Here is a 24,232-nt window from a genome sequence, read left to right on the forward strand (position 1 = left end):
AAGCACTTTAAAGATATCTTGGAAGTTTTTCACCTTCAGGAGAGATTTAGAGTACATACACTGAATAAACATTTCCCGAACATCAACTTTGTTTCAAGATGTACTCGGGGAGGGAGGGGAAATAAAGTACTCACTTCATGAGCTGGAAAATGAAGACAGTATGACTCTTGCTGGTAGGCATTCACGTGAGAACTTCAAACACTGTACTTAATACTACACCTGTAGACAAGTATTACTGCTAGCTAATAAAGGGCTCTGAAGGTATACAAAGACAATTTTGGTGACCTACATAAATCAAAGAAGAATCAGCACTAGAAACCACAGCTCATTTATAAGGCCTCAGCTTAAAGCAGTTAGACAAACTTTGATGTTGTAATCCTTGGATTGCTGAACAAAATCTAGTTTTGTCATGAGTTGGGATAAGCTTTCTAAAATTTAAAACTTTATGGTTTAGAGTTATCTTTGTTTTCAGAGAGGAGTCAACCAGTTAAGCTGATCCACGTGTTGCAGCATTTGACTTGAAGTATCTTCTGTATTGCTGTGTATAGGGCGGAGTACTTAATTCTTAAATACTAAACACTCCAATTTCTATTAAAAGAATCTTACACAGTACAGTTTCAGAAAGTATGAAGAAAGCATGCGTACCTTTGTGCATCAAGAGTCTAGATTTCCTAGTTTACCATTTTTGTTTGTTGCTATTAGAAATCTTGAGTTAGAGAAAAATTACTACCAATATAAAACTTAATTTAGGGGCTGCCAAAGCTGTTACCTAAAGAGTTAATTTAAAAAAAAGAAAATTGTTTCAGACTTTATGAAGATAGTTCTTGTTGCCAGCATGTTTCAGTATTACTCATTACAGAAAGCACAAACTTTTTGCGTAGTTTCAACACCGTCTGTCATAGTCAACCCACATTGTACGTTGCTCAGCAGTTACACAAGAGACTCACCGCTCGTGCAGGGATAAGCTAATAAAAGCATTAGTTTAAATCTATCAGAACAAATGTATCTTGCACTATATACTAGTCTAAATCATTGCTGCTAATGAACTTCCAAGAAGGAATAAGCTTCCCAAGCTATAGTCTTATCTGAAAATACCTCCTTACTCTTCTTACTTAGGGTTTTGTTCCATCTCCTGCCCCCAAGCGCTGCCACTTACTTCATCGTTGTGCATAATACATATGAGGTCTTAAAATTTACTTGCACCACAAGGAGAGCTCCAGCCCTTAGCTTAGGTCCTCATGTTGTAATAGCCAAATCAAGTAGGAAAATACTGAAGAATAATTTCCAAATGCCTGTTCTGCTTTAGACAGGCACTCTGATGTGGAGAACGTGGTTTATTTCTTGACTGTTAACGTTTTATACTTTTCCCCCAAGCAGTTATTTCATAAACAGGTATCGCTTAGCTCTTTACAGACTTTTAGGCTGCTATTTATATTATCAGAGTTTTTGGCAGTATATTAAGTAACTGCATTGCATACTTAGTATTTTCCCTTGTGCTAAAGATTGCGCATGTTTTTTCTCTGGTGATGTGTCTTATTTAATGTATTCGTAACCATTTCTGAACTTCACTGGTAGTTCAAAATTCTCCTTCTGTTTTCAAGGGAACAGTCGTATATGGAAAGCGTTGTTACGTTTCTTCAAGATGTTGTGCCACAGGTACGTGTAGGTCTTTAAAACTATTTTTTAGGTGTACAAAGCGGTTCAAGTGTGTGGCAGGTGGACCAAAATATCATTGAAAAACCAAAAAAATTTTTTTGTTTTTTAAATGTGAATCTTGAGACCAGGGTTTTGAAAGTGTAGACTGCATACCATCTGAAAATTGGGCCTACAGATTTCCTCTGATAGGTGATATTTAAATGAAAAACTTAGCTACACAGAAGTTGAAGAATTGCAGTATAAATAGCAGGAAGAAGATTGCAGCCTTTTCTTATGATAATTTTGGCAGTAGAATAGTTGGGGAGGGGAGAGACTGGGCATAAATACTTGCTCTGCCTGTTACAAATACGTTTTTTCTGGGTTGTAGTTGGAAACCTAGGTATGAACCCTGGCTGGATTGGTGTTAGAACAACTTTTGTCAAATTTTGTTACCTTAACGTTTGTTGTTGGCTGAAAGGAAAAGGTTTCTTTTGCCTCCTTAGCCCCTCTTTTTTATCTTATTTCCTTAACTTTTCTCAGAGTGTCCTGGCTGCTGTGGGACTGTAGAGCTCTGCCTAACCTGTTGATCTCCAGTGTGCCAAGTTTAGCAAAACAGGAGTCCCTGCTCTGTTGTTAATCCGCTTCCCCCCATTTCTGGGATATTCCTCTCTGGAGAACAACTATGATGCTTATGTCTGCTCTTGGTCATAGTTTTCGCAGATAGCAGCGGCATGAAACTGGAATGGTCGCTTCTGTATTGCTCATGGGCCTCTCGGTAGCAGAGGGAAACTAATTTTGTTTTGTTACTCCTTGGGAAAGCTGTAGTCAGTAGCGGAGAAGCGTTGCAGCTGATTGTAGCCTCAGGAAACTGTCTTGGTTCTTATTTGAAGGATTATCTTGGTTAGTCAGTCATGAATTTTCTCAATAATAATATAAAAAAAAATTCCCCTCACTAATATTAATTTGTGAAATGCATTTTGGACTCATGGTCAAAATTAAAAATAGTCAAATGTTCATTTAAAAGATTGCTGCATTCCACACACGCCCCCGTTTTTCCCCCTCTGTAGTTAAAGGATGTGGTCTGTGTTTTGTTCTACAAATCAGTTTGCCTTGGAAGCATGGAATGTGATTTGTTTTGAAAAGCAATACCCACACTTATTTTTTAAATTTGTATTTTTTTAGTTCATGTTATTGCTTTTCTGGCATGTATAAAGTGATTATATGAGCTCTTCTCATATTTAATCCAAAGTACTGTGCAATATTTTGTTATAATTCATTTGGAAGTGATGGTATTTCTACTGTAGCTCACGTTCTTACTACCATAGTTTCTCTTGAGAACTGTAAAACTTGCAGTTTGGAAACACTGCACGTCTCCTTCACAGTTTCTTTTTGTATCTCATCTTTTTATGGGAATCTGTAGAACACAGAACTGAAACATGGATCTGTTCTACTGGAATTACAGTTTATTCTCTTTTAAATGGCTATATTAAAGATGTCACAAATATAACTAAAACATGCCAGTAAAATAAACTATGTAGTAAATGTCTCTTTCTTTCCTCAATCTTGCTTACAAAGCTTTTAAGTGAATTAAAGAGAATTTTAAAAGTAAAAATGCCTCACGTGACCACCTCTAACATTGGTTTTAGAAGTAGTATACAACTGCTGAAGTTAAAGACTGTAGAAGCCACTGTGTTTTAGCTTGACTAAATTGCTATGTCACGTGGCATTTCTAACCTGCTCCGGAAGACTCGTCGTTATATGTCTTGTCGTTTCTACCTTAGTAAGTGATGTTGTGCTTGTTGAGTTATATTTAGTATGGTGTATGTTGATCATGGAACCAGTCATTTTTGAAACAAAACCTCACAGGAATGCTGGTGACAGTAAGATACATGTACCTCGGGCTTTCTTTTTTAAGTTACATTCCCTCCTATGGAAAAAAAGGTGTTAAACTTTCTTATTTCAACTCTTCTGCTTTTTATCCAGGCCTATAGTGGTACCCCACCAGCAGAAGAAAAGGAGAAGATCATTTGGGTCAGATTTGAAAATGCAGATTTAAATGGTATGGCTTCATTTTCTCTCACTTATTTTTGTGATTTTTTGGGGGGTCCAGGTACAATAATTTCAGTCAGTAAGCATTGTTGACTCAAATAAAGTATTTCATTTCCCTGTTCTAGATAGACTAAATTCTCAGTGAATAACTGCGCTTTTGTTCAATATCTACCAAATAGGATAAATAGGCCTTGCAACTTCATCTGAAGGCAGACTAACTCTTGCTTAGGAAGAGAGGCAGATTCCACGCACCCCTCAGACCAGTTTCCTTTCCTTAAGGTAGCTGAAAACAAAGCATAGAACTGAACTTATTTCATCTACCGTTTGATTTCAAAGCCAGATTATTTAACTGTGAATCTGGTCCAGGTCTCAGATATATTTTCAGTGGTGTGATAGAATTCATAGGAACCTAGAAAGGAAGAGCTGTTGGGGGAAATGAGCAGGAGATTCCATGATGTCTTTCCGGGAAGTAGCAGAGCAAAGCCACGAAATATTCTTAAATTTTAACTTGTTCATCACTACCAGTGTATTTTAATAAATCATCAGCAAAGACTACTGACTTAGTGCAGGCAATGGATCTCCAACCCTTTTAAGAAGAAATGGTGATTTTTTTCCTAGTTTTTTCTAAGAGTATCAGGTAGATCTCCACTTAAGATCTGAGCTGTTTCAGCTGTCTATCCCAGTTACTTTTTTTTTTTTTTTTTTTTTTAATAAGGAAGGTTAGGGACTGAATGAGAGATGGTTGAACGCTGCTATCGGGTAGTTACTTCTTGAATTAATTGAACATCTTGGAGTTGCTTGTGGTGTGTGGTACGCGTGCTTGTCGTGGCTGGGGAGCTAAGGGGCCTGCCTTCTGGAGAGCACTGGGTTTAAGTCTGTCAGCGAATGGCTGTTGCTTGTCGGCCATCTTGCGTGCCTGTCCAGAGCTCTATGGTGAAGGCTCATTCTGGTCTCAGGTGAAGTAATAGCCACCGCAGGCAGAGCTGTGATGGGGAATTTTCAGCCTTTCCAAGAGGTTAGTAGGGAAGATTATATGTTTTCCGGCTGTTGAAATGGCACAGAGGCTGGCAGTCCATAAATTCACGGTTATTAGAACTTGAAAAGACCTGTCAACCTGTACATGGCATTATGTCCAGCTTTAGGCTAGCTAAGGCTTGTTTGCTTGTGGGTTTGTTTTCCTCGTATGTTTGTTTAAAAAATCTCAGGCATTCCCTCTTTAGGTTCTTTTCTACAGTATAACAAAAAATCTTTAAGATGTTCTTCAGAATCCTTCATATTCTGTTTAAATTTACTTTTACGCAGCCTAATCTGATCAGGCCTGAATACATCCTCTTTCACCATCCTAAATATTTCCTCTCTTTCTTTGATGCTTACATGCTTGCAGTGAGCTTTTGTTCATTCTGTCATGCTTGAAAATGTACTTTTAGAGGGCTTTACTCAAGAAAAGCTTAATATTTTGATTATTGTGTCCTGTAGCACTTTTCTTCCTGGGGATTTTCTTCTTTTGGTAAGGCTGATGTAAAGATTAATTACATAGTATCTAGAAATAGTTTTGATCAGTCTGTGCATTTGTAATTTCTGTATTTGTTAATGTTTATTTTGTTGGTCCTTTGCAAATTTTTCTCTATTTGAAAAGTTTGCCATGTTTTATTAATCATTGGCAAAAGAATTACAAAAGTTTTTGGGGAACTTATTGACAACCCACAATGTAACTCAGAAATTTTTTCTCCATTCTTTTCAATTTTAATGCTTTGTAAACTCTCTGTGAAACTTTAACAAGTCTCTTACGTTTGCCTAAAAGAATATATTTCAGTACTGTTCCAGCATAAAAATTTGAACGACTTTACTTGCTTTTACTTGTGACAGTAGAAACTTGCACTGAGAAAACACCATCTAATATAAGTGACGCCAGCCATAGTTGATCCTAACCTGTTAATGGCTTTGATATTTAAATCCGATTTAGATACATCAAGGAATATGGAGTTTCATGAAATACATAGCACTGGGAATGAACCACCGTTACTGCTAATGATCGGATACAGTGATGGAATGCAAGTCTGGAGCATACCTGTAAGTACAGAGTTCACTTCTGCGCCAGAGGCTTTTTTGTTTGTAATGTTGTGTTATTACTTTAATATTTTTCTTCTAATTTTTCCTGTTGAAGTGGAAAGAGCCAACATTTACCATCAATGTCATATGGTTTGTATGCAATATGCTTATCTTAATCTTAATACTGAGCATAGATCAAACACTTGAATTCGTGTACCTTCAGATTTGAGGGCTTTTTACGAATTATTTCTGTTAAGTAAGTTTTTGGAGTCGAATTGGGAGTAGTGTTTGACACTCTGGAGTAGTTTGTATCCCAGAGAGGACAGAAATCTTTTTAACCTATGGAAAGGAATAAGGGTGGAAAAATACAAATAGAATTTTTTTGTCCCAGGAATGCAAGTATGACAGCATTAATAGTATTTTACAATCACATGTTTGTCATGTACATGATTTGCAATTTTAATTTTATTAAAGTCTCTTTGTGCATATGGGTTTGATTTCATGCTGTCATACACGCACCCTGCAGTTCGTGTTTCAGAGTGGTTTATGAGCACATGGTCTTAATTTGGGGAATTTCCCCCAAATTTCTTGAAACTATAGAATAAAGTTTAATACAGTAGGTCATAAAATTCTTAAATTAAAAAAAAAAAAGAATTGCTCATAACACCTTGTCTTTCAAAATAATGTGGAGAGGATGGAGTTCTTTCCCTTTGTAAAAAAACCTATGTATTTTAGAAATAAGTAATTTTTTTTTTTTTATTACTTTATGGTTAACTATGCTAGGACATGTGTTTATATACCAGTAGCTTAGACAGTATAGTAGAAAATAATGTTAATTTGTACACCAAAAGTTAAGTTAAATTGAGTTTCACTGGAGTGTGGGAGAGCTAGCTTTTCGCCTCTTGATTGCATGCTGTTAGCTGGAGATGAGGAAGGAAAAAAACTGTTGAGCTTTTGCATTTGAAGGAGGGTTTAATAGAAATGAAGTATGACCTAGTATACTGTACTAAATTTCAGTATTTAGGAACTTTTTACTAAAATTTAGGAACTTTAAGCAAATTTTAGGGACATTTTAACCAAAATATAGGAAATGTATGTCTTGAGAAAGTACATCTAATTCTAACTTTCATGGCTTTATGGCTTTATTTTTAGTGGAGCAAAACATATCTTTGGATTGTTTTTGTATTTTACCTTTTTAGAGCAGAAGTGTATACAACATAGCGAAACTAGTTTGTCCATTTTTTTTTTTTTAAGATCTGCTTTACACTGGAATGACTTTGAGTACTAAAAAATGGGTTTACAGTATGTAGTCAGTTTTGTACACTATTTTGAAGAGTGATCGGTTTTGCATGAGTGTAAATCAGATTATTAAACTGGTTCAGAAAGGCTTTGCTTTGTTCTTCGAAGTGTATTACAGAAAATAAACATTAGGTGTCACTAAGATACTGAGCTAAGAGAGGAAATACAACTGCAGCAGTACCAGGAGTTATAGCACAAGTTGATCAATGAAGTTAAGATAGTGTGAGTAGTCACATAGACTTCAGATAAAGAATTTTTATAAACCAGCTTACTTTATCCTGCTGAAATGTTCTTATCCAAATGAACGCGTGTTTGCTGAAAAATGTGTGCAAGTACGTTGTGTTGACATGGGGCTTGTCCTGGCCGCTCTGTGATAAGAAGAGCTTTGTCTCTAGCAGAGATTGTTTGGTTTTGGTTTTTTTCCCCCTCTGTGTATGTAACATGCCCTTGCTTTGTGGTTAGGGGAGAGTTCTGTGCATCCCTCTTAAGTGACTTTCTCTGTCCAAATGAAAGAGCATCTGTGTCGGAGCTATCTGTATCAATGCCCTTGAGAAATTTGTCGTGAGGTGGGATCTTACATGTATAAGGAAAGCAAGAGTGAAAGAGGAGAGTCTCAGTTTCTTGGTACGTGAACAGATTAGCTCGGTGTAACCTGTTCTGCATTAACTGTCTGCGTTTAAACTCTTACCCCATGGTACACTGCAGTAAACATGAAATAATTGGATGGAGATCAGTAACAAAGAAGGGGTTAAATTACTTTGTTTATCCGGGCTTACGTGGAGTAGGTGTGCTTACTGGTACTGTCAGGCAGGTAGTACAAGGTAGCTTATCCATGTTTCCTAGTGAAAAAGAGAGGTTTTCTTTGGGTTTGTGGGTGGGTTGGTTTTGTTTTCCCCTTTCTCTTTTTAAATTTTTTTTCTTTCCCTTCTTGTGTCTGAATTAGCCACAAGTTAGGCTACGGAATACCTGATGTTACCTTCTTTTGCAGTAGGACAATACAGCCAGGTTGTCTTTTTTCCCCTAGTGTATGTCACTTCTTCATAATTCCTAGGTTTTGATAGTATTTAATATTTTGGAAAAACTAAGAAAAATGAAATTGCAGGACAGTTTCTCTTAGTGACATTCATTTTTTGCAGAGGTATTTTTAATGGGTGGGTGGGAAGTCCAGTGAAATGGAAAAAATGCCAAATGTGAAAATATTTTACCATACATCTTAAGAATGTCAGCTGTAGAGGTATTGCATCACTTTGTCAGCCCTTCATTTGTATATTCTGTGAAATTCTGACATCACAACCAGAGAGGTACAGCTTCAACCTGTACAATTTGTATGTGTTAGTATAATTTCAGTGTTGGAATGGTTCCTATGTTAGTAAGATGGTCTTTGAGAGTTTCTCAGATTGGTAGTCTTTAACATCAATTTTAAATATATTTTCAGAGCAGGATTTGTATATCCAGCAAATTTGGAGGCAACATAACCTAGGTGTTTTTTTTTTTTTTTCCCCATGTTGTTGTTTTTCCATCTCATTTTTTTGCTTACGTAGTCTGAGTAAAATACAATCAGGCAGTTATGTGACTGACTTAATATTTAGAGTTTATTTGGCACCACTTGTTTGTGTCCTTTGGTATTACACAAACCTTTCTTCTTGGTCTTGCTGAGTATTTAGCTTGTAATTAAGCAACATTATTCCAGTTAAGAAAAAAACCAGATATCTCTAGTTTAAAACCCTTTCAATCTGAAAAAGCAACAATTTGACATTTATGTGAAAATCTACTCAGGCTATTATCTGTAGCATTGTGCTTTTTATTTGTACAATTGAACCTCTATTCAGCACTTAATAAAGTAATGTGTTGCAGGCAGTCCAGTTTGTGTTTGAGTGATTATGAAGTGTTTATGACAGCTTCTAAGCTGACACTCTCCGTAATGGTGTTACATTGACTTCTAAACACCTTCGCAGTCTGCCTCCAGGAGTGTGTGTCTCTTTGCAGTCTGAGTGGTTTCACATTAACATCTCCTTGGAGTAAGATCTTTGACTACAGAAGTGTTACTCGCAAATGGAAGATACCATTAGGGCTGCTTCAAAGGACTGAAATAATGTTTGGACTGCTGGGTGCTGAAGTAACGGCTGGGGTTTTGAAGTGCAGTGTCTAAATCTGTATTGCATAAGAAGCGGAAGGTGTCCATCCAAACGACTTTTCTTTGATCTCTGTTTTGAAACGGGGGTGGGAAGGTTAAAAGTGTTCTTAAAATATGCTTTGCTAAGTGGGGAGAAATCTGGGAATATACAAAAGTATGACTAGAAGTTCCTATTTGATAATTGTGCAGTGTAGCTTTGTGTTTTATTTGGAATTTGTTTTTCCCTTGCTCCCAGTTTCATGTTTCAAATACAGTTGGAACTGTTTTCTGCCTAATGTGGTTTCCAAGTATCTGTTCTAGATGTTCTTGTTCAGGGAAATGCGTGTTGGCTGGTTTTGTGGCAGATAATTTTTTTTCATTGTATGCTGGAGGCTTCAGAAGTAGAAAAATCATCTTAATTTAATGGTTCGTATTACAATTAAGAAAGAACGATCAAGGTTGAGTTGAATGAAGTAGGAACTACCAAAGGGAACTTTTAATAACAAGCGCAGCTGTATATTTAGCAAAAAATACTTAAAGGCTGTGGTATAATGACGCTGCCACAGACTGATGGGATGCATCAGCCCATATGGTAGGTGACTTCCACGTGGAGACCTCTGGAATGCAGAGGACTTGCTGGACAAGGATGACATCATGCACTGCTGTTTTTCAACTGTGAGACCTTGAATTTCTTTAAATGCTGCTGTCAGTAACACTATGATTTTTAAGTTGTTAAAACTGCGGTTTTACAGCAGGTGGTGTGTGGATGTATAGAGGGATGTATACAGTAAGTCAGATGTATCAGTTCCATTTTGTTTTCTCAACTGTTCATCTAAAGCCCTGTCTGCTGGGGTTTCGGTGTGGTCCTATTAGTCCCTTTGTAATTCTTCCCCTTTTAGAGCTGGGAAAAGAACTAGTCACTTATCGCATGCTGAGCCGCCATCCTTCCTCTGTCCAGACCTCCTCCTGATAGAGGGTACCGCTGTTAAGGCTTGTATTAGCCACCTGGAAAAATGTAGTAATGACCTGACCTAGGAACCCTGAAAAATGCCTAAGGACTTTACAAAACATCTATGCAAATCATTTTCTGAGGCTTTGGCTTTTTACACTGCACATGCTAGCAGTACGTAAGAAACTTTCTGCTTTTACACTCATTAAGTGACTTCAGAACTGTTGGAAGTTTTTTTTAAACTCATACCCTACATTGGTAGGAAAAAAAGCACGTGCAGCAACCTTTGAAAAAGATGCGGTGAGAGGTATCAGAAGAGTCCAAACGGCCTTCCAAGTGGCTCTCCTTGGATGGGGTCAAACCTAAATGAACACTCACGAAGGGTGTTTTTACCCGTATTCTGCCTCCTTCCAATATTGTCTGCGTCATTCTTGTCTCTAGAAATGAAGTGACTAAAAACAATACAGAACTGTCTCCCAAATTAGAATTTCATAGGGATCCTGCAGCCTGATCAAGCTAATCCTCTTCAAAATGTATGACAAATAAAGTGAGAACATTGAGGAAACTGTAACCAAACCCATTTCTAAGCTTTAATTGTTTTTTAAATTCAGTTAGCATTGTCATAATTTTAAATGCTAGGTGCAATTTCATACTTAATTCAGTCACTAGAGTAGACGTCTGTAGTGTTCTTTGAGCATCTGCATTCTTATAATCTCTAGATAATTACAGAGATTTGTTTTGAATGAAAAAGCAGACTGTATTTCTAAACTAAAATGATAAAAATTGTCCTTTTACTTACTTACAGTCCTTCCTTAATCTCTCAGTAGCAAGATGACTGGTAGTAGTCTTTAACCCGGCATGATTATATCAAACAGTATTTTGTGGTGGTAACTGTCAGTTGCTTATTGTCCTATTGTAACATCATATCATGATAATCTAGATCATATTTAAAACATATATCAGAATATTTTAAAAAAACCGCACCCTGATATCTTCCCTGTGCTCTGTGACAGTTTTTTACTATACAAGGAGTTTGCTTTTAGGTAGTTGCACAGTAGTTGAAACATTGTGTTTTGAACTGTGTTTCAGTTTGGTGTATGTTTGACTTTTTTATTCTTTTTTCCCCCCCACCATGTGAGAACCATTTTCTATGGTTGGAAACTATTAGTTATCCTTAGTGTGAACAAAACTTCCTTTGCTCTGTTTTTTTAATGGGTGCAAACTGGTATGCTCCAAACAATAAAGCTCTGTCATCAAAAATTAAGCAGCGCTCCAGATTTCTGGTCTGTCCTATTTTAAGCAGTAGTTCAAGATGTCTAAATGGAGGAGAGAGTTCTTCCTCTTTCAATCTGTCATTATGGGAAGAAAGCAATGAATGCTTCATTGGGGGCCGGGTTTTGAATCGGTGTGTTCTTTGCTTGCAGCCTTCCATGTAGGTCTGGGGCTTGTGGTTTGATACCAGGCACTGGGAAGGCTGAAAAGTTCTATCGGACCAGCTTGGAGCCGTCAATTTGGATCCACTCTTTCATAGAACGAGTACCTGAAGCTGCTTTTATAGCTTAATATTCAATTCTTGAAACCTGTTTGGAAATATTCTTGGCTTTTGGAATGGGAAAGGAAAACTTTTAAGAGCTTTGAAAGCTGCCACAGGGACTCGCTACTTAGCTGGATCAAATCCAAAATGGCAGCCACAGCCTAGTTTCTTCACAGGTGCTTTTTGAAGAATTTAAAGCTCTGTTTTCGGTTCATGAAATCTATTTATATTTTGTCTATGCGTATGAGACTGTGTAGCTCAAGGGACTGGTAATGGGATGTGGAGCCTTTTACTCACACAGGCCAGCCCACATCTCACCCAAACTGGCAGCAACGAAGTTGTTAGCCGTTTAGCGATGGGGCTGGGCTTGTGTTAAATGTACTTCCTTGTCCCACTTCAGTTCCTAGTGGAATAAGTGTCCCATTCACAGAAAAGATTGGCTGTCTGTGTTGGCTGTCTCAGGAGTGAGATAAGGCCTGACCTGGCAGGAAGATCAGACTATGTAATCTCTCTACTCTGAAGATGGTGCTTTCAGTCAAAATTGGTACGTGTGGCCTCAGCAATGGTAATAAAGTTTTATGTTTTATATAGATAAATGAAGAGCATTAGCATCAACCACAGCTAATTCAGAATTTTATAAGACTGCAAATAGCAGAAGCTTCTGCTGGTGGTAGTGTTTAAAAAAAGTTAATTATAAGTCAAAGAAAATCTTGAACTCTAAAGCCCTAATGCATTTTTCAATGCCAAGCAAACCAGAGGAACAACCAAGCTCTTACTAATTCAGGGCATACAACAAAGTCCAATGCCTTTGGATATAGTCCAATGCTATAGAAACAGATTTCCTGTTTCTATAGCAACAGTTAAGGACATACAACTTAAAAAAAGATACTGTAAGAAACCTGATATATTATGGAGCTATGTATTAAGTATTGGTGTTTTAATCTGATCCATGTTGTAGTGTCATGTCCAGATTTTTTGGAAACTTTCTGGTGCTTTTTACTGAATTTGACTTTTTCTTTACAAATGAGATGCCAGTGGTTGGGTGGGATCTTGTATTTTCATTACAAATTCTGCAGGGGAGGTCTATGCTAAAATTTCCTCCTTTTTGTCTCCCGTGGGAGTCAACAACATATAATCTGCAAAGTACATGAGCTGTACGGATGGCTGAAGTTATCTGAACATTTACTTGCCTTTTCCTTAGTTCTACACAGTTTCCCCTTTCCTGGAGGAAAAAAAAATCCTACACAGACTGAGAGGAAAGGACATGTTACATTACAGTATTGCATGTTACAGTCGTCTCAAAACAGTTAGGAGCTGACTACCTATAATCTCATCTTTGTCACTGTCTGATCCTGTGGCTTTGCTTAGTCCGTTCAACCTTTCTTTCTGTAATTTCCCCCCAGTATAAAACAATAAAGTAGTTATCTTTCAAATAATGAATATTAATTACTAAAAAGTAAAAGCGTTACACGCATGAAAAGAGCTGGGCTGGGATTTTCATGTTAGGTGCTGAAGTACAAATAAACTTAATTTATATTTGTACATTTTAGGCTTTTCTTTGAAAATTTCAACTTGAAGCTCTACCAGGTCTTGGCATCACAGGCTAAATAAACATGCTCTCTGGAGTTCAGTGTATTTAAGAACAGAAACTGAGTTAAGAAGGTTTGGCCTTCTTAGTGTATCTTACTTCTGGGACTATAACTTTATTTGAAGTAGGTTGGAGTTAGAGCTGATGTGCTGGCACACTTAAAAAGTAGAAGGAGGTGACTGAACTGGGTTGGATTATTTTATGTGAATCACTTCTTCCATACTTTTGTTGGGTTAGTTCTTTTCCCTCTTGTTTTCATTCATAGCCATTGATGTGCATACACATGTGAAAGAGCATTTTCAGGATTTGGGGGAAAAAATCTTTAATTGCCAATAATAATAGTTCCAAAGCCTTATATTTTTCTTCTTCTCCATTTCCTCCTTTCCCTTTTCATAGAACTGGTGTGTTCCGATGGATAGAAAATGTGCTGCTGTCTTCATCTCTTTTCATCTCTTTATTACTCACTCTCTCTTTCTTTAATTTTTCCTCATTTTCTGCTTAGCTGCGCTCTACTTTTTTCCAAGCTGTCTTTTCTGGATGCAGATGTTACCTATGTGCTCTTCCCCCCGCCCTGCCCCATGCTCCAGGCTCACGATCTGTTCAAAACAATCAGCAAAGCTTTACTGAGTTGATTTCTGATCATCATTCTTTTGTCTTGTATAGAATCTGGTCAGCAAGCTCTTCAGAGCAGAGGCCTCCAGCTGTCCCAGAGGGAGAATTAAACTTGTTTTGCAAAAGCTGGAGTACTACAATGTTGTATGTTGTTCAGATGATGCTGCTAGCTGGAAGAGGAGAATCCGCTCCAATTGGAACATCTGCCTAATAAAATAAGAGCAGGGTAGACTAAGGGATTAATTCTCATATTGATTACAGTTTTAAAACTGTTGTGTCCATCAAGAATAATTCTGATCACAGCATTGACAGTAACGTTGATTCATACCGATGTGGAACTGCTAGCTGTCTGCAAATCTAAAATGGCTAAGAATGTTAGTTCCCCAAATTTGTGTAGCTTGAATTTATTCCAGGTGTAATATGGAAAAGCAGTAGTTCACTACATTCTGTGTGTACTTACTGTTTACAGAATGGTGGGCTACATTTGTAGTAAATAGGGTTTTCAAAGTAATGTTATGAAAGACTTGTGCTTCGGTGGGGTAGGTTTCATTCTGCCCACATTACATAAAGCAGTGGTAATAAACAATGAGGCTCGGGGTTAAGATTGGAAGTAAACTAAGAGTCTGAAGTACTATACTTACGATTTGTTGGTCAAACAGTAGTAGTATTTTAACCGTTTGGACGTGTGATCTGAAGTGCAGAAAGAAACGGGAACAACTATAAAATGACATTTCAAAAAGCTAACTTGGGTTTATAGTTTATTGATTCATAAGAACCCTGTTCCAAATTGTATTCACTTCTGATATTGTAAACTGCTTGTTTGGCAAAACTTTGTGCCAACATGTTGGCTATGTTCTTAGTCTCATTACATCTGTTTTAAGTTGTTGGTTATTTGGAAATGAGCTTCATAATGTTTGCCATTTTCCTGAAGTTTGACGTTCCATATCAGATCCATTACCAGGCAGTTATGAAAATATATTCTGACTGGCCATTTACAGGAAGTCTGGAAATTCATCTTAACTGCTTCCGGTTTAATCTTTTCAAGATTGCCATTAGTGACAAACTTAATTAGTTTGACCCCCGATTTTTAAACATAATTTTCACACAATTTTTCACCATTGCAATGTAGCAATATATCAAATTCTCTGATCTTTTACCACCGATGTTTGCCACTCTTGATCACTGGTTGGTTAGCATTTTTCTTTGAAACATGTGCTGTGTAGAATAAATGCTTGTGTTTCAGATTCCTTGAATCTTTGTTAATTTTAGTCAGCAGTCAGCTTTAAAGTCTTGTTTCTTTTAAAACATGTATAGTCATTAATAGTAGCTAGTGCTAGTATCTCATTCACACAGTCTAAGGCATGCATTTCTAGAGGCAGGTCATCTTTATTGCTATCATTTGTGTTATTCGAGACTTCTAAGATACTCTCATTTAGAGAAATTGCGGGTGGTTGGTTAGAAAGGCAGCGTCTTACCAACTTACTTTCTTACCTACCTTTCGTACAATGTCTTTCTATCTACTTTCTTACCTACTAAACAGATATATTTTTATAAGTATATATATTTTCTACATTGTGTGTTCATAATCCGTATGTTTTGCAGATCAGTGGTGAAGCTCAGGAACTCTTTTCTGTCCGCCATGGTCCAGTTCGAGCTGCACGGATTTTACCAGCTCCACAAATCAGTAAGTATATATTTATATGGTTCATAATAAAGTATAACTAACTTTTACAGATCTTTGTCCAAATCATGGCTATAACCTGACATGTAGATTTTTTCGTTCATTTTAAACTGTCACCTTGATAATAGCTTTCTGCAAGTATTCTCTTTTCCTCCTACTCTGTAATCCAGTGCTCTCTCCAGTTTCATCTCCAGATTTTAGCTTTGATGCTGCTTCCTTTGTAGTTTAGAGGACATCTAGGTATATCTGTGCTCAGAGACCAGTCCAGAGATGTTAACGATTCTATTTGGAAATATTTACTAGCAATATTTTGTTGCTATAAAATAATATTGAAATTACTTTTTTATAGCAAGGCAGTGGCTGATAGCAGTAGATCTAGAAATTATTAATGTTTATTAAAAACTCATGTTATAGTGCATGGTAAAGTCTACTTGTAATGTGATGGCCTTCTAAACTCTTAAACTCTTTAGAAGAAGGATAGTATGGTTTGGGGTTTTTTTTGTTACCCATTCAGGAGCTGAAACTGAAACAATGTGAGTAAGATAATGCAAGTAGTTGATCTAAGTAATATAGTTCGTACAAAGAGAAAACATCCTTTTCTGATTATTTAACTATTTTATTTTTTAAAATATTTTTTTTTCTAATTTGTTCTCCTTCTGCTTATTTTATGTAAACTTTATTCAGTTTGACCTTTTTAGTGGTTGAACTTCCATCATGATCCCTTGAGTACCGATAGGCACCTCCTCTTTTTTAGTGCTTAAATACTGTTTTATCAAGTTCTAAGACAAGCTGCTTAGTTTGTTAAACAGGATTGTTTCAGAAATTCTGAATTACTGCCATGGAAGAGCTGGCTGCAAAGTTTAAGCAACTATGCATAAACAAGCAAATCCCTTTAAAGAAATGACACTGTTCAATCTAAACACAGAATGTGATTGTAGACTTCTTACAGGTCTAAGATCTGTTGGTGTCCTGTCTCATTTTTGGTTTCGGCAACGTTTTGCTTATCCGCTCTCCCTGTAACTTCAGCAGGGCAAGGTATTCTGTACAGCTGCTGAGTAGTATTTCTGGTTTAAATTGGTTGCCATTATTTTACCTCACGGATGAAAAGAATGTGCTTCTAGTATGACCAAGGTTTTTTGCGATAACACTGGATTACAGATTTTACTAGTATATTATGAATTAATTAGTGAACTAAAAAAATATAGCCTAAAATCTAATTGTTTAAATTTTAATTACCAAAATGGTAAATTATAATAATTTTGAGTCTCTCAAAGAAAGTAAATGAAGAAAGTTGAAGGTTTGATGGACATATTCTATATTGTCTCAGCGATTTCCTGAGCAGAGGAATATACAAAGCATGAGTATATGTGGTTCTGTAACGCTGTTACAGGTTAAAGTAATTTAAGGCAAAATACTTCACAAGCATTTTGTGCCTTTTGTTCAGTTTATGGGAACACTGCGTAACTCCTGATGAGCTGTGGTTTTTCGCTGTTACGTGTGTCGTTAAGTAGTGGATGTCTGTGCCCCTTCCTCACTCAAAGGAAAAAAAGAGGAGAAAGAGAAGTGTAAATGAAAATGAAGTAAATTAATTGAAGGACGCATAAGTTCTGTTTTTTCTGATAGCAAAATAGTGCTCTCTGATTTTTCAGTCTGGTAAGTTACACTGCTTATGAACTCCTTCAAGCAGTTACTCTCCTTCTGTCTCTAAATTGCATATATTTAGCATTTGACAATGATAGTTGTTACACTAGAAAACTATTCAAATTAGCTCATATTAACTGAAGTCAAACCTTTTAAAAACATGTTTTGGTCTCTTTTTACATGGCTTGGTTTAAATAAATCTTTGATTAAAAGTACATGAATGTATCATTGACCAGTATCTGGAATCAGATAAAAGTAAAGCTGTAATAAGACGCCTTAGATAACTAACACATGAGCTTTAATGATTCTGAACAAAATAAAAGGAATTTGTAAAGGAGAAGCTGATTACCATCAGTAGGCTCAAACACTATTTTACTGTAAAGCTGTAAAAAGGGAATTATTGAAAATAGGACTCTCTCGGTGGATGGATTTGGCACGTTCCTCGAAACAGATCTTAGTTTGTGATAAGAAGCTCATTCTCAGGTGTGAAAGGAAAGCTCATGGTTTTAACTTGGTGACTTTACAGCAGCAGAACTTAATAGTTTGTCAGCTATTTTGTTAAAATACTATACTCCTTTGATGTTAGATCCTCTGCTGCATCATGTGCTTCATAGCATAATAAAGCATTGTTTCAAAAGTTATTTCATACAGGCTTATTTCATGCAGGCTTATTGCAAAGGAGACCTCCTCAAATCTGATTTAGCAGGCTATAAGCGGTCCTAGTAGCAGGAACGTGGTGCAGTATCTGGAGCTGGCCTTGCATGCTGCCAACTCGGATCCGGTGAGGTTTATTAGTTCAGGCTCTGTGCCACGCTAGAACAGTTAAATGGCTCCTGGAACTGTTCTGACCTGGCAGCTATAATGCAATGTTCGTGCGGGGTTTTGTCTGAGCTAACAAACCAGGTAATACCTGACCTGGCCCAGCACTGCAGCACTTTGATCTCTCTGTGTCCGTGGCATGGTTGGTCTGCAGCCTGGATAAGATGGCCATGAAGAACTGAAAGATTTCTGTAAATAACGCTGAGAAATGTAGATTTTGACTCTTCTCTGTGGACAGCAAATATCTACTGTTGCCTTCAACAGTGGATGTGGCTTCGATTATTATTTACAGCTTGCAATATAAATGGCCTTTTTGGAGACTGAAGGTTTACACCGTGACCAAATTTTGGGCTTAAGAGGAGAGATAAAGTTGCATAGCTAATATTCAGAATATGACAACATCTCTGTCCGGACACTGTCAGTCTTAGAAATAAGAATACTAGGGCCTGGCACTTTGCATGCCACATGCTGCGTTACCTGGTTGGCACCTCTTTTTAACTCGCCTAGCTCTTCTTCACTTTCAAATCTGTATGCTATGATTGAGTTTAGTACTTATTTATATGTATTCAGGTGCCTGGTTTGCTGGGCTCTGGATTTCTCTGTCTCTTCAGATAAAACAAGCATGCAAAGATGTGTTCAAAGACAAATTGATGTGACTTTGTGATTATTAGAAGGGAGAAAATATTAAGTGGTAGATGCAAAACAAAGCTGGAATTCTGCCCGTTACATTTAGCTACTGTTCTCTGTGAAGAGGAAACTACAGTTGGTAACATGATTGTAGTTAATGATAGTGAGAGAACCAAGCAAAAATCAGGGTGTATTAACTCCCTGCTCCTCCATTTTACATGATTCAAATTTGTGATGGCCTCACTACTGCTCAAGTTACTCTGTATTGGGCTTCCTCTCACACAATACCTAATGGCTCTATTTAGCCACGCTGACCTAATTATTCATATTCTTTGTTCAACGTGTTTTCTAATTTTTCACCACTTCCTCTAGATGATGCCTTTCTCATTTTTCTGAGGTAACTGCTTGAATACATACTTACAGAATTGAAATGATACTGAGTTTGAGTATTCTGTCTTGGAAATTCCTAAATTTGCCTTGTGCTTTTTCTCTTTTGATTAGCATTTCCATGATATTTGTAGAAACACTAAAAGTATTATGTATTTAGGTTTTCTGTAGTAGTTGTATGTTCTTTGACCTGTGAAGTCACTAATAAAATGGATTCAGAACTCTTACAGCATTTTTAAAAATTTGTTGTGTTTTGACTTCATCTTGAGGTCCCTTGCATATATACTTCTGAATCGGTGCTAAGGAAATAATACATTTATTTCAGATAGCTTTGCTATTCTTTGTCATACAAAATCAGAATATTGCTGCTTTCTGAAGTGAGTTAGTGCTACAGTCTCCCATTTTTCATGACTTATCCCAGGTCGTTTTACAAAACCCTGTCCAAATACCTGCTTTCTGCCTTGCGCTATCCCATTCATTAAGGCAGGCTTGCATAGTTTAAAAGTCAATCAAGAAACTAGGAAAAGCTGCAGGAATAGCATTGTGTGTGGTAACTCATGGTTAAAGGGTATGCGATGACAGGCTTGTGTGTTGAAGTTTAGATCAGTCGGTGTCTGTAAAACCTATATCCGTGTCTCAGCATTATGAAAATAAATTCCTCCAGTGAACTGAATTAATTTATTGCCATTTTCTAGATGATGCTGCTTGCAGAAAAGGTGATCAAATAGTCCTACATCTCTCAATGAATTTGACTGCTTAGCCAAATTGACGGATAAGGAAAAAAAAAGCAAATAAGAAAGGAAATAAAAGAAAGAAATCAGAGGTACTATGTTTAAAACAACTATGAACCAAGGGAACCTTATGGATGAAGGGTTGAAAACTAGAACATGAAAAGCTAAAATTAATTGGGACATAGTAGTTTTGCATTTGAAAATCTAAAACTGTTAAAAGTTTAAATTTTGGAGCAGATTTATCTCTGTGCTCGACTGCTTACATCTTTGATTTTGGTAAAATAAAATTTGAACCTCAAAAGCTAACTCAGCTTTATGTGCAGGTATACTTAAAAGAACTATAATATTTAGGTTGCTTTCTAAAGGAAGGCAGATGTGAGTTTTGTATATATTCAACCACTTGGGTGGCTTAGTGGTTTTAAGTCCCTGAAGGCCAAAATAATTGCATAGTACGTATAGTAGGGGAGCTAGCCCCACAAGCTGAACAAGCAGTAGCAGTTGGTAGCTAGATTTGGATTGGTGTAAGTGGGCCATGCAGGTGTGCGTTTAGGTTTTGGTGTTTTGTAACCGTTGTGTGGGTTGTTATGGTATAATGGATCTTAATGTGTGTGGATTATAGACATTACAGAACAGAATTCTCAAGCATAGCAAGTAAGCCTTTTGTAGCTATTATAGGGAAGAATTTTGGAGGACGACATTTTAAAATACTAATTTCTTTGAAGTTGTGGGGACTGACCTGTATGCCACCATTTCAATTCTGACCACATCACGTCAATGCTTTAGACTATTAGACCTTAAACTTTCACCATATTAGACTGATACGTCTTTTAAGTTTTCTGAACAAGATTCAGTCAAAATGAAATATTTCTGTCTGTCTTCAGTTAGGGTGTGACTCTAGAAACATTGGTCTCTAGCAAATGTTTCAAGGTCATCTTTTTGTTGGGGTTTGGGTTTTTCTTTTTTTTCATATAGAAGCTACATAGTTATCGGCGAATAAAACTGGTGCTGTGCAGAAGAAAAAACAACTTTCTGTAAACATGCATAGCTCTGTCTCTTTGACGGAACTGCCAAGACAACGTTCTCCAGCCACCGTTGCTTCTTGCAACATTGCTGCTGTCTTATGTCAGAAATGGGAAGGTGGAATGGGCTGAGGAGGCAGATACGGAAGTCAGCGGGACTTGAAGGGGTGCTAGGGTGATAACTTTTGGGGGATGCTAAGAAACAGGTATGACGATGCAGGTATTGGAGAGGGACTTTGAAACTTGGAATGTCTGGGTGGTGCTGGGGGGTAAGGGAGGTACAATAATACGATGCTCATGGTCTACAACGTTAATCCTAAAGGAGCACCTGAAGGTCTGGGATGAGGACAGCAGTCGCAGCGCCATTGATCAGGCATGATACTGAATAACGGAGTTAGAGCCTATCTGTGCGGGAAATGGAGCGTTCCTAGATGCTACCCTGAAGCTGAGGAAAGAATTCACACGCTATTTTTAGGACTGACTCGAGCCTCTTCACCTCTGTTTCAAGTAGCACATATGCTTTTTTGCATTTGTGTTCAAGAAGAAAGCAGACACAAAACAGTAGTGATTAAGAACTGTTAAGAAAGATTTCCTCCCCCTGCCCCGCAAAAGAAGCAGCAAAATAGGGAGTGAAAACCATAAGTAGTGAGTGCCAGCCATGTGGCCTAGTGCATTTCCAGGTACTGGTCGGCTACTACACTGACGCGGGGCAGGACCACAAATGCAACACAATTTTCAGGTAACAGATAGAAATAAGAGGGGTTTAGTTGAACAGGAGACACACTGCATTACTAAATGGCTGTGGTGGAACTTGAGCAGTGGAATTGCATACTGGAAAAAATAGACTCCATCGTGCATATATGCTATGGCTAAATAGGTCAGAATTGGACATTTCTACAGTGCATTTCTTGCTCAAGGGAAATGAGGGTGCTTTGCAGAGTTTTGAGTAGCTTTTGAGGTCCTGTGAAAATCACTGGGGTTTCATTTTTAGCCTTCAGAAAGGTGTGCTGCTGCTGCTGTTGTTCCTATTGTTATTGGCATTATTGAGAGGCCTTAGCAGGCCCAGGACATCTCTATTCACAGTTTCATCAGAAGTACAGTACATAAGCTGCTTTTGACTTCATAGAGTTCTAAATGTTAATTTCTATGAAATTTCATTTAGCCACAGATATTTTTTCAGTTTTAAGTATACTAACTGAAGTTAGATTTTTTTTTAAAAAAAAAACAAAACAAAACCAAAAAAGCACAAACCCATATATCATTTAGCTAAATGGAGCTGTAGATAAGGTGGTGCCTTGTTGGGAGGAAGGACAGTTTTCATTACTTTAATTGTGTGATTTGTCAGGATTTTCAGCTTTTTATAAATGCTGTAGTGTTATATGACAGAATTAAAAGGATTTAGAATAAAAGGAGTTTAAGAAAGAGACTTTGCAACAGGATTTCAATACTTTTTGTATTTGAGGGATTTAGCTAGCTGTTTTTCATTTCAATCATCCTGCTGCATTTTGTTAAACACTGTGTGGAGCAGGTGTGTACAACGTCAGTATATTGCACATGCAAATAAACACAATTTTACAAATAAAAATTAATCCACCATAACTTGGAAGATTAAATCCCACCGCAGAACTAGAGAGGGCTGCTGACTCCATTAAGCGTTGCAGAGAACAACACATGTTGCTTTTTGCAATCTCATGAATGGGACTGCTATTAACCTGATTTAATGCCCTGCAGAGTCCTCAAAATAATGATCCTTTTCTGCAGTATTAATATTTACATTCTGCAAGTATATATTTGAAGAAGAAAATGGATTTTGTTAAATGAAGGCCTCAGTCATTACAGACTGAAATCAGAAGTTTAAGCACCTATTGTACAAATTCTGCAAATCTGTGTTGTGGATGTTAAAAACTGGTATTCCTGTTGATTTTGTGCAGTTGTTTCCCTGTACACCCCAGCGTCTTTGTTCCCTTTGCTCCCCCTTACTGGTCGTTAAACTTAGAACTAGACCATAAAGAAACGTATGAATTCATGTCTCTAATATATCCTAGTTTTTTAAAAAAAGGGAGAAAAAAAGTACAGTTAAATACCTAAGGTAGAATCCTGGCTCCACTTAAATCAATGTCAGAACTCCTGGTAGTCAGCGTTTCACCCTTAATGCTGAGAGACCAGCTAAGTGAACAGAAACAAATGGAGTTCATCTGTTACTTGTGTTGAAGAAAACAAATTGGTTGCCAGATTCTTGAGAAGACTATATGTTTCATTTATCAATTTACAGGTCAGTACATACAGTACAGGTATGACTCATAAAAGACCTTGAAATAATAGAAATAAAAGGAAAATACATTTGGCTGTTTTAGGTTACTTGTAAAGCTATTGTTGATGGTGAAATTATTGATGTGACCCATTTGACTTTATAAATACCCAAATGTGTAGGAGGGAAGACTTATCCTTGTACAGATGAGAGTACTGAACAGTTTTTGTTACAAATTACTTGCAAGTACCTGAGTTATTAATAATTAACAGAGGCTGTTATGTGAAAATGTATATTGTTAATTGTTGTGCCTTTCTGAATAATTGATTTAGTGCAACTACACCAGTATTTGTGAATTAAGTTTTGAACAGACTATATCACTAATATTCTTTATAGATCAAAGGGTTTGGTATATAATGGAGGAAAAAAATAATTCCATTATTCACCACACACATGCCTATAGATAGATAGATAGATAATTAAAAAGGCAAAGGTTGAAAGCAAACAGAGGAAACAGTAGTGGTGGTGTTGGTTGTTCTTCAGTTCTTTAAGCTGGGTAGAAACATACCCTGACATTTAGTAAAACATTGTTCACAAGTAGAAGAGAGGTTTTTTTGACTCAGTTTTAGTTTTATTTCTGTTTACGTAGCAATAAGGCAAAGTGTTCAAAACTTTTAAAATCCCATTTTAAGCAGCGTGGCATATTTAACAATTTGATGGTTCTGCAGTCAAGGTGACTGCAATTTGGAAAGATGAAAGGCTGGTTTTAATTGCCTAGCCCTGGTGCCAGCGGTGGCGGCATGCACGGATCCAGGGCGGGCAGGACTGTCTCAGCAGCTGAATTAGGGCAGGGGACGAGCCCATGCCAACCTCTGCTGGGGCTATGCTGGTGTCACCTGGTGAAGCTAATAGTAGAAGTAGATTGGATATGTTGTTACAGTCGTGTTTGCACTTTGAGTGAACGACAGCCTGGCGATCACTGGAAGTTGTTGGAGGTTGCTTTCTTAAAGGCTTAAACCGCTTGGTGGCAGAACTTATTGAAGACTGGTTTGAATTTAATCTTGTGTTTTCTTGGGCACGGAGCATGGGCTGTAAGCATGGCTGTGCCTTGGGCAAACACTAGCAGCCCGGCTTGCCATGTGCTGAAGAGAGCGGCTGCTCTTACGCTGCGCTCTTATGGTTAACACTCTTATACTCCACTTATACCTCAGTAGAATAAATTGGAAACCAATGTGTGAAACCCACGCAGAG

General features: G+C 37.3%; 1 protein-coding gene across 1 annotated transcript in view; it reads left to right on the forward strand.

Annotated features, from left to right (window-relative positions):
* The window catches only part of BCAS3 (BCAS3 microtubule associated cell migration factor), a 373,523-nt gene that overhangs the window by 2,994 nt on the left and 346,297 nt on the right, over positions 1-24,232 (forward strand). Inside the window, exons 3-6 of the mRNA XM_075719415.1 lie at positions 1,602-1,656; positions 3,619-3,694; positions 5,648-5,754; positions 15,431-15,512. Of these exons, the coding sequence (XP_075575530.1) occupies positions 1,602-1,656; positions 3,619-3,694; positions 5,648-5,754; positions 15,431-15,512 (320 nt within the window). The remainder of the gene's footprint in view (positions 1-1,601; positions 1,657-3,618; positions 3,695-5,647; positions 5,755-15,430; positions 15,513-24,232) is intronic.

The sequence above is a fragment of the Pelecanus crispus genome, chromosome 12, assembly GCF_030463565.1.
Source record: "Pelecanus crispus isolate bPelCri1 chromosome 12, bPelCri1.pri, whole genome shotgun sequence".
Taxonomy (NCBI): domain Eukaryota; kingdom Metazoa; phylum Chordata; class Aves; order Pelecaniformes; family Pelecanidae; genus Pelecanus; species Pelecanus crispus.